The sequence below is a fragment of the Physeter macrocephalus genome, chromosome 17, assembly GCF_002837175.3.
Source record: "Physeter macrocephalus isolate SW-GA chromosome 17, ASM283717v5, whole genome shotgun sequence".
NCBI lineage: Eukaryota > Metazoa > Chordata > Mammalia > Artiodactyla > Physeteridae > Physeter > Physeter macrocephalus.
The window spans coordinates 53964453-53975555 of record NC_041230.1 but is presented as its reverse complement, the minus strand read 5'-3'; the positions used below and the strand labels follow the sequence as shown (position 1 = coordinate 53975555).

General features: G+C 59.1%; 1 protein-coding gene across 1 annotated transcript in view; it reads right to left on the bottom strand.

The window, feature by feature from the left end:
- JPH3 (junctophilin 3) overlaps positions 1-11103 on the bottom strand; it is an 83722-nt gene that overhangs the window by 43153 nt on the left and 29466 nt on the right. The window contains exon 2 of the mRNA XM_024124966.3: positions 5047-5824. Within this exon, the coding sequence (XP_023980734.1) occupies positions 5047-5824 (778 nt within the window). The remainder of the gene's footprint in view (positions 1-5046; positions 5825-11103) is intronic.

Here is an 11103-nt window from a genome sequence, read left to right as displayed (position 1 = left end):
CTCCGGACGCGCAGGCTCAGCGGCCATGGCTCACGGGCCCAGCCGCTCCGCGGCACGTGGGATCTTCCCGGACCGGGGCACGAACCCGCGTCCCCCGCATCGGCAGGCGGACTCTCAACCACTGCGCCACCAGGGAAGCCCTGCTTTCTTTTCTTTAAAAACCAAGACAAGACCTTCTTGAAGTCAGCAGAATATGTGCTAATATAAATGTTAAACTTGTAGACTGTAAGTTCCCTAAATGGCTGGAACCATGTCTTACTTATCTTTGTATTTAATGCTTCAGGTAGTTCCTGACATTCAACACATTTATGTGGAATAATTGGGGGGCGGTAAAAACAAAGCGACTGGGGATTTGGAAGCCCTTCCCCGAGTAGGCCTCACCCGAGGTTTCGTACGCCAGACACTGCCCGTCGCAGGGGCAGGGCTGTATTTGGAGAGCACTTGAAGGAAGCCAGCCAGCACCTCGCTATTCACAGTTAGGGTCCCCAGGATCTGGCGCGGGTCCGAAGGGGCCGAGAACTGCAACAGGGCAGTAGGCGGCGCCCGAGATGTGACTTCTAGTCCCGCCTGGGCCACTGCCTGGCTCTGAGACCCGGGCGCTGCCTTGCTGGCACGGGGCCCGGCTCTCCCACCGTGCGGGCAGGGATGACCTCCGACCTTCAGAAGGGCTGGACTGCCTGGCGCGAGGATTCTGAGCGCAGCCGTCAATGAGCCACGTCGGCCGCGGGTGCGGCAGAGAGGAACGGCTGCCCACGTGCCGAGAACTGTCATCTTCCACACCTGAACGTCCGGTCAAGTTCCCTCCCGGCGCCACCCGCCGCGATTCTGCTCGCTCAGCAAACACCACGAGACGGGGGCGCCAGCTGGCGGCCGCACGCGGGCCTGGGGCCACGAGGCCGTCCACCGGCCCGACCGCCCGGCAGCCTCAACGCGCAGAAGCGGGGGCCCCGGCTGCCCCCACCTCCTGCGCCCGTACCCCGGCCCGCGCAGGGCCGCCCGCCCCTCGGGGGCAAGAGATCCTGGAGCAGCGCGGCCGCCCTGCCTGCACCTGCTCCCCACTCAGCCCCAAGCACAGAGGCCACTCCCGGGAGGCAGGCTTGGCTGCCAGCTCCAGGCTGCGGGTGTAGCGCCGGGTGGGGGACGACACGGGCGTCTGTTCCACCGTCCAGCCCCTGGCCCTCTGGAAGGGCACGCTCGGGCGCAGACCGGGTACCTGCAGGGTGTCCAGGTGGGGCAGCGAGTTGTCACATAATCCCCACGACGCAGGCCCCCGGGGCGGCGGATTTACCTCTCCTCCCCTCCGTGGAGCCGGGGGACCCACGAGCCGCAACGGCGCACCCGGATCAGGACGGGCCCACGTTTGCGGGAGGCGGGGCCCGGCCCCGAGACAGACTAAACCCACCGGAACTTGCAGTTCTCTCCCGTGAACTTCGCCAGGGGACGCTGCCTTGCTGCACCCGTCTTGCTGGACCCCGGGGGGGTGTGCCTCGCACCCTGGAGACTCTGCGGGCACCAAGAAGCGAGAAGGGACCCTCAGCCTTCTCGGGGAGCCCGGCCTGGTGGTCCCCTGCCCCGCGGTGGCCACGGCCACGCCTCCAGGACCCAGAACCAGAGGAGGTGGCCGGGGCCCCTGACAACGCGAGGGGGCGGGGCCTAAGCAGTCATTCACTCATTCGTTCAAAACGAGCGCCTGCGCAGACACGATGCTGAGAAGAAGTCACAGCTGGGGCACAGCAGGGCCTCTGATGCCGTCTGCCTCGCCCAGACCGACCCACCCGGCACACCTTCCCGTGTCAGCCCGGCTCCCACTTTTGACCCTGACGGGGCAGGGACCTCCTCCACCTCCCGCCTTTGCTCACAGGCGTGTCTGCGCACGTCTCCTCTGCCCTGGGGCCTCCTGGGAGACACAAGAGTGGCAGGCCCGCCCGACCAGCATCCCGGGGGCTCCTCGGGCATGCAGGTTCTCGGGCCCCGCCCAGATCTGCTGAGGCAGAAGCTCTGGGGGCGGGGCCCGGCCATCTGCATTTTACCACCTCCTGAGGGTGCCGAGGGCTCCTGAGAAGAACCTGGAGAGCTTTCAAAGGGCTCTGAAGCCCGGGGGGCACCCCCAGCAAGGAGCTCATCATCTCTGGGGCGCGCTGCCTGTGCGCCTGCCTCCAGGAGACACACTGGGGGCAGGGGTGCTGGGAGCCAGGCGGCAGCCCCGGCTCCCCATCTCAGCGGCGGGGCCAGGCCCCGGCCCTTAGAAGCTACGGGTGCGGTCCACCGCGAAACGGAGCTAACGGGACCCTCTCTCAGACCCCGAGCTACGTGCCGCCCCCGTTTCCCAGGAAAGCCTGTGTCCCTGTCCTCACAGCAGCCGCCCTCCAGGCAAGGTCCCAGGCATCATGACGAGGACACACCAAACCGTTTCTCACTGACTCAGCTTAGCGACCGAGCCCGGCTGGGGCCCGAGGACGCAGTTCCCCGCGCCTGGCCAGGACCTGGCTGTGACAGCGTGACCACAGGCCGCCCGAGGCCAGCCGCTCCACAGCCCCAGGCGGCTGCCGTGGCCGCTCTCACACTTCAGTGGAGGGCGGGCCTCAGGGCTCCCGGGGCGCTGACCCGCCTGCATCCGCTGGCTTCACTCTCCAGGACAGCCGCCTCTGGTCCTGCTCCCCCTTGTTTCTTCTTGCTTTTTTTTTTCCAATCTAAGCTCATCGAGAAAACACAGGAAGTGCAGCTCCCACCACAGCCTGGAAGGGAGGCTTGTCCTCATTGCTGTCGCGGTGACCGAGGACACTGTCCCCTCCCACCTCCGAGGGGTGACCCCGGGCACCACGAAGCCGCAAGGCTGGGATCACGCCACGGGTGTGCATTCACACCCACCTCCCCACAAGGCCGGGGCGGGAGGGGAGGGGCCGGCCCAGCTCGGGGGACGCCTGGGAGGGTGACAGCGGCGCAAGCCAACCCCAAACACGCGGAGGGCACTGCATGTCGCCCCATCATCCTTCCACAGGACCCTGGCCCAGAGCGAGTGAGCACCTTCCCCGGCTGCTCAGCAGTGAGGGGCCCAGGCTGGACGCCTCAGCGAGCCGGCACCCAATACACGGAGCCGTGGTCAGGGGAGCGGCCAGGCCTCCGCGGCGGGCGGGCAGCCGCCACTCTCATCTCGCAGGTGAGAGACCGGAAGCCTGTCCCAGGCGGGGCTCCTTAGGGAGCTGGCTCCGAGCTCCGCCCGCACCACCACCTCCACGGACTCCTTCGTGAAGACCGGCCCCCCGCAGAAAACACCTCCCACAGACGCGTCCCATGTCCCCAGTCCCAAGAAATTCGCCTGGGTGTCGGACTTAAAGTCGATTCCGGGGAACACCGTCCCTGAAATCCTTGTGTTCCTGCCTCACAAGCACCTCAATTTCTGACGACGCTGTCCCCCTGCCCTGTCAAGTGCCTTGGGTCCACGGAGGTCAACGAGGCAACCAAACCCAAAGGTAACAAACAGATGAACTACTGGAAGGAAGGAAATACGCCAAATGCCAGGGGGAGTCTGGGTGACGCGTGAGACCCGCCCTCAGGCTGCTGCCCCCTGCCTTTTGCATTCGGAGCAAGGGTTACATTTATAACGGAAAAAGTAACTATGGAACCAAATTTGATCTTAAAATACCAGATGAGTAGTCATAAATGCTGCTCCTATATTCATCCGGGCCTGAACGCTTCTGGGGGAGTGGGAAGGGGTGAACAGAGCAGTGCAGGACCCCGACATTCAAGGTAGTAATTCCATCTCCCCTTCAGCTTCTTGGAATGGGCTTCATTTCCAAGACCTCAGATGGGAGCCGCAGATTTTCTGCCAACAAACCACAGCCACCTTTTCTGTTCTTTCAGTGTGGATCAAAGGTCACTGGAAACCAGAACCAAACGAGCTAAAGTTTTGTCAGTGACAAGGCTGGGAAGGCCTGAGCTGTAACTGAGCTGGGTGTCTCCCTGGAATAACTCCAGGCCTGCCCCTGGCCAGGAACACAGAATCATCCAGAAAGACTCAGCGTCTGTCCTCCTGAACACCTCCTGCCCGGGCAGCCGAAGGCATTTAAAGCAACCCCAGACCCCCGTCCAAGGCCCCAAGACTCTCAGGGCGGACCCGAGGGTCTTACCCGGAGCCAGGAAAGTAGACGGCGCTGGGAAGCTCTCGATGAACTCAAGTCAGGAACCGTTTCCTTAGAACCCAGGAGCAAGGCCACCTGGGGCCTTGGCTTGCAAGAGGGCAGCTTCCTTCAAGCTGTGGCTGGCGGTTCCTGCCGCCCACAGCCAAGGGGGCACACCCAGGCTCACACACTTACCTCTGTGCTTCCCAGGGGGACCCAGGGCTCCTTCTTCCAGCTCTGAAGCCCCCACCCCTGTACCAACACCAAAGACACCTCAACATCCAACACGGAGCCCGCCAATGGTCAGCTCTGCACCCACCGCTTGGGGCCGGTGGCCCCGCTGAACCCTAAATGCAGTAAGTCCTGCATATCCCATTCAGAACAGCTGTCGGCCTACAGCGCCAAGCCTCCAGCGAGCCCCCGGGCCAGTGCCCACAGCCGGTCTGTCCAGCTGGTGCCAACTCCAGGGCCCATGGAGAATCTGGGCCTCGGGCTGGGGTGGCTGGGACAGCTTCCGCCCTGCTCCCATGTCCCTGAAGCACTGGGCACTCCATGCCCACCTGGGAGTGCAGCCGTGGAGGCAGCACATCCTTCTCTCAGCCCGCAGCTCTCCTATGCATGTTACCAAGCAGAACGGCCACCATCTTTATCCATCGATGTTTTACATTAAACACAAGCATATACAACAAGTAAAAGAGAGGAAGGGAGGTCTGCTCCCCTCGAGGGGAGGCTGTAAGACCCAGAACCCCCTCAGATCAACCATTTCCTCGCTCGACCTCTGGGAACCTCTGAGGAACCCCAGGGTTCCACAGGGCATAGTTTGAGAAACGCCAGTGTAGACCTCAACCTGGGCAGCACAACCAACCCAACCAGGCCCCGTGACGCAGAACCACCCCACGCCTCCCCACGCCGCCCCCTGCCCTCCTACCTGGAGGCCGCGATCTCCGCCTTCTGCTTGGCGATGGTGGCCGCCCGCTCGGCCGCCTCCACGGCCCGGTCCACCTTCTCGCGGATCTTGCTGGCACGCAGCGGGATGAGGTTCTTGCGCTTGCCGCTCACGAGGATGTTCTGCTTGTACTTGCCCTCCTCCTTGGTGCCGTCGGGGAAGGTCATGCAGCCGTAGCCGTGCCGCCGGTTGCCAGCCCACTCGCCCTCGTACTTGAGCCCGTCCGAGCGCTGGCTCACGCCGAAGCCCGAGCGCTTGTCACTCTTCCACTCGCCCACGTAGGTCTCGGTGGTGGTGGCGTCGGTGTCGTCCTCGATGGCTGACAGCTCGGCCTCGCCCTCACCCAGGCTGATGGTAGAGTGGATGTCGCTGGCCGTGGAGCTGACGGTGCTCATGCCGGCCTCGCTGCGGAAGGAGCTCTGCTTGCTGCGCTGGCTGGCCAGGCTGCTCTTGGACTCCGATTTGCGCAGCTTCAGCCCGCTCAGCAGCGAGCGCCGGAACAGCCCCTTCTTCTTGCTCTTGAGGATCTCAGAGTCGCTGTGCACCACGAGCACGAAGCCCCCCCGGGACACGGCTGGGCTACTGGCCACGGCGGGGCAGGCGTCGGGGTGCAGCGCGGCGCCGTTGGTGTGCTCGCTGCGCAGGGAGTTGATGGAGGTCCTCAGGGGCGAGCGGATGACCGCTGCCATGCCGTAGGGGACGCTCTGCCGCACGCCGTAGCCCTGACGCATGCCGCCGACCCACTGGCCCTGGTAGGTCCCTGCGGAGACACAGGAGAGGGGGAGCTTGAGTGCGGGAGGGCAACGCAGCCGCCACGGTCTGCCCTGTCTTGGGGCGACTCGGCGAGGTTTACATCGAGGCAGACAGACTCTCAGACCACGGGTGCTTTTATGATTCCTGCCACTGAGAGTGTTTTTAAAGACCCTTCCCTCCTGCTTCCCACGGTTGGATTTTGTTCTCTCTCTCTTAGAGGTCGGGGAGGGGGAAGGGAGGAGTAAGAGTCTGATGCAGTCAGGAGTGACCTGCAGAGCTCCCCAGGCCATGTGGGCAGAAGGACCAACCTGGGAAGACAGGGAAGGGCGTGGAAGAGAAGAGGGAAGAAACACATCCTGGGGGAGCAGCTCCAAACAGGGCTCATGGGGCCCATGAGGGGCAGCTACAAGGACACAGATCCAGGCTACAAACTGGCTACTGACGAGGCTGCCTTGGAAGGTAGTGAGATCCCCATTGCTGGAGGCATCCAAGAAGAGTTGGGAAGACCACTCAGCAAGGACACCTTAAGGCACGAAAACTGGCAGGCCTGGTATCTCCCAAAGAATCAACGTTGCACACCCATGTGCACAGCAGCATTATTCACAACAGCCAAAGACAATGTGGTCCATCCAAACAACGAAACATTATTCAGCCTTCAAAAGGACGGCAGTTCCGCAATTTGCTACAATGTGGACGAACCTTGAGGACACTCTGCTAGGTGAAATAAACCAGTCACGAAAGGACACACACTATTTGATCTCACTTATATGAGATACCTAGGAGTCAAACTCAGAGACCGTGAAAGTAGATGGTGGGGCTGGGGCGAGGGGAGGGGAGCAGGGAATTATTGCTTAATGGGTACAGAGTTTCTGTCTGAGGTGATGGGAAAGTCTTGAAAATAGATAGAGGTGATGGTTGTACCATATTATGAGTATGACTAATGCCACTGAACTGTGCACCGAGAAATGGTTCAAGTGGCAAGTTTTATGTTATCTATGTATCTTTGTAAAAAAAAAAAATAAATTTATTTATTTATTTTATTTTATTTTTGGCTGTGTTGGGTCTCCGTTGCTGCGCGCGGGCTTTCTCGAGTTGCGGCGAGCGGGGGCCGCTCTTCGTTGCGGTGCGCGGGCTTCTCATCGTGGTACTGTGCACCGAGAAATGGTTCAAGTGGCAAGTTTTATGTTATCTATGTATCTTTGTAAAAAAAAAAATAAATTTATTTATTTATTTTATTTTATTTTTGGCTGCGTTGGGTCTTCGTTGCTGCGCGCGGGCTTTCTCTAGTTGCGGCGAGCGAGGGCCGCTCTTCGTTGCGGTGCGCGGTCTTCTCATCGTGGTGGCTTCTCTTGTTGCGGAGCACGGGCTCTAGGCGCACGGGCTTCAGTCGTTGTGGCACGCGGGCTCAGTCGTTGTGGCTCGAGGGCTCTAGAGCGCAGGCTCAGTAGTTGTGGCGCACGGGCTTAGCTGCTCCGCGGCACGTGGGATCCTCCCAGACCAGGGCTCGAACCCGTGTCCCCTGCGTTGGCAGGCGGATTCTTAACCACTGCGCCACCAGGGAAGTCCAGTTATCTATGTATTTTACCATAATAAAATAAAATCAGCAGCGCTGGGCCCATATTCTTGCTCTACTTATAAGCTGTGTGACTCTCATGGGATGGGTCTAAATTTCTCCTGCCATAGGTAGTTATGCAAATTAAATGACACTCCACAGGGCGGGGCTCCCCACCCCCTTCCCTCCTCCCACACCCCCCCAACCTACAGCTTTTCTTGCCTCAGGCTGCAGCTGCCCACCTGGGTTTGTGAGAAGGAACCTAGACTAGCCTCTCGGTCCTGGACGGCCCCTCCCCTGCCTGGGGTGGGTGGCCTGCGGGAAGCTGGCCCTTTAAGGCCAGTCCCGTCTGCCTGGACAGTGGTCTCCCTGTGGCCAGTGCAAGCTGGGCGTGGGCTGCCGTTGCAGGGACCTCTCACCCCCAGTTCACTGCCACTCCCACTTGTGGGTTGGCGACAGGGCTGTCAGATAAAACACAGGACGCCCAGTTCAATCTGAATTTCACACGAACAAGTAATTTTTAGAGACGTGTTACATGGGACATACACTTACACTAGCAATGATCTGACGGATGATCTGGAATTCGAGTTTAACTGGGTGTCCCATGTTTATCTGCTGAATGAATCCAGCTGCCCCAGCCTGGGACCTCCCAAGATGTCACCCAGGGTTTCACTGGTGCCCCCCCGAGCAAAGCTGCGGATACTCCTGCATGAACAGACTCAGCCCCCCTCCCTGCCAGCACCCCTGCATCCCTTCAAGGCAGCCTGGGCTTTCAGCTAAGGGCGCCCGCACAGGAGCTCCACAGACAGCCCTGTGGAGGCCGTGGGTACGGGGGCCCAGGGAGGAGGTAGGGGTGGAGCAGACATGGGGTCAAATCGCAGCTCCACTCCTTCTGGGTCTGTGCCCTTGGGAATATCTGCTTTAACTCTCTGTGCCTCGGTTTCCTCATCTGTAAAACGGGGAAGGTGGCTGTGCCGCTGAACCGCGGTAATCCATGTAAGCCGTGTAAGGCGCTGGAAGGCCGTTAATGCTCCGTTAACGGTAACTAGTATTCATCAGCATCATCAAAACCTTAGGGATAGGACTTCCCTGGTGGCGCAGTGGTTAACAATCCGCGTGCCAAGGCAGGGGACACGGGTTCGAGCCCTGGTCCGGGAAGATCCCACGTGCCGCGGAGCAACTGAGCCCGTGCGCCACAACTACTGAGCCCGCGTGCCACAGCGACTGAAGCCTGCACGTGTAGAGCCCGTGCTCCGCAACAAGAGAAGCCACCGCCATGAGAAGTCCGCGCGCCGCAACGAAGAGTAGCCCCCGCTCGCCGCAACTAGAGAGAGCCCGCGTGGGGCAGCTGAGCCCGTGCGCCACAACTACTGAGCCCGCGTGCCACAACGACTGAAGCCTGCACGTGTAGAGCCCGTGCTCCGCAACAAGAGAAGCCACCGCCATGAGAAGCCCGCGCGCCGCAACGAAGAGTAGCCCCCGCTCGCCGCAACTAGAGAGAGCCCGCGCGCAGCAACGAAGACCCAACGCGGCCAAAAATAAATAAGTAATTTTTAAAAACAAACGAACAAACAAAAGACAACCCTTAGGGGTGGACAGCATTTTACCTCCCAGGTGAAGAAACTGAGGCTGAGAGAGGGACCAGGAAACCAAAGGGGAGGGATTCAAAGCCAGGGCTCACGGTCCTCCCCGTAGCCGGGCTCTGCACCCAGTGAGCTCCTGCCCACCTCGTCCCGAGGGTGCCAGGCTGAGAGGAACACCTGGCATCCTGCGAGGTGCGGCGGACCCCACCCGAGAAAATGAGTGCCCACATTCCTTCCCTCAGATAAAGGGGTGATAACGGGGAGGTGCTGGGAAGCAGGCCACCCTGCCCAATCACAGAATCCACACCACGTCCCTAGAGGCTGGACAGCATCGTTCCCGCCTTCCAGACGTGAACGCAGAGTCTATCGCATAAACGGAGACAAAGGCAAACATCAGCTTTCTCTGAGAGATGGAGCAGGCAGAACAAGGGTCCCAGGTCGGGGCTGGAGCCTCCCTCCCACTCCGAGCTCCCGGGTGCTGCCACCCTGGCCTTCCACAAGCCTCGACACCGCGCCCCTGCAGACCTGAGTGACCAGAACCAACCACGGCCTCCGAGTCTGTTTCCACATCAGCGAAAAGAACTGGTCGGCATATAATTCCTGAATTCCTTGACTCTAGGGGTCCCCGAACAGGTTAGCAGAGGCTGGAGAGGGTCAGTAATGTGCACGCAGGGTGTGCCCAGACAAGAGCGAATGGTGAGGAAAAGGAGCCGGCTATTCAGCCAGCCTTTGCTTTAAAATACAGACATCACTCCATGTCCTCAACAGAGAGATCCATGGAGACAGAAAGCAGGTTGGCGGCTGCCAGGGGCTGGGGGAGGGGGAACAGGAGTAACTGCTAACGGGGTCGGGGTTTCCTTTTGGGGTGATGAAGATGACAGCCTAGAATTAGATAGACGTGGTGGCCGCACAACGTTGTGAATGTGCTATATCCCACTGAACTGTTCACTTTAAAATGGCTAGTTGTATGTTATGTGAATTTCAGGTCACTTACAAAAGACAAGATGGTTAATGATTGGTACACAAAGATGAATGGAAGCAGTGAGAAATATATAATGTCAAATCCCAAAGCAAGATAGAAGATGAGCTGGTCCAGTTCTAGGCGGTTTGAGAGTAGAGTGAGGGACACAGGGCTTTGAAACAAACTCCTGAGGCCAACGGGGCCCTGATGGGCCAGCCTGCCTGGCAGTTCTGGAGCCTTGGAAGAGTAGAGCCTGCAGTGTGTGAGCCAGAAGTCAGGAGCCCTGAGTCCAGAGCTGGGCCTTTCCACTCACCCACGACCTGGGCGACCTCATCCACCTCTCAGATCTCAGTTTATTCACCTGTGAAATGGGGGTGATAACTGTACCCACCCCCACCCAGGCACATAAAGCAGTGGGCATGGCCTCCTGCACATGGCATGATGGGGCAGCTGAGCTGTCCTTGCTTGCAGCTTGCAGTTTTATTGGATTTGCAATTTTGCTCCCAGTCAGAACACACCTCTGATTTTAGAGCTGAAGTCAGTAAGAAAAATGGATTTTGATATTACAGAAATACGCTCCAGATCAGCTCTGCTGTGACTTGCCGGGGTAGCTGGGCCCCGCCGCTTGATAGCAAAGGGCTGGTGCAAAGCAGGAGAAAGAACGCAGGCCCTCAGCGAGGAGACAGCTTCTCCCAAAGGGAGGCTCTCGGCTGGCCTTCACTGGGCCAGAGTCTTTTCTCCTCCCCTCTTTCTTTCTTGTTTGGGGCCACCAGACAAAAGGTTGAATTCAAGGCCCTGATTCCCCATGGTGGTTCCATTGAATCAGGCTGGTGATTTGCAAAAGACTAAATCCACTCTTTTGTTTTATACCCCAAGCAGCTTGTATGTGGAAAGACAGAGGCCAGCCTTGCGCAAAGAAAAGACTGCGCTTCATTTGCAAATATTTTCTCCCATTCTGAGGGTTGTCTTTTGGTCTTGTTTATGGTTTCCTTTGCTGTGCAAAAGCTTTGAAGTTTCATTAGGTCCCATTTGTTTATTTTTGTTTTTATTTCCATTTCTCTAGGAGGTGGATTCAAAAAGATGTTGCTGCAATTTGTGTCAAAGAATGTTCTGCCTATGTTTTCCACTAGGAGTTTTATAGTATCCAGTCTTACATTTAGGTCTTTAATCCATTTTGAGTTTATTTTTGT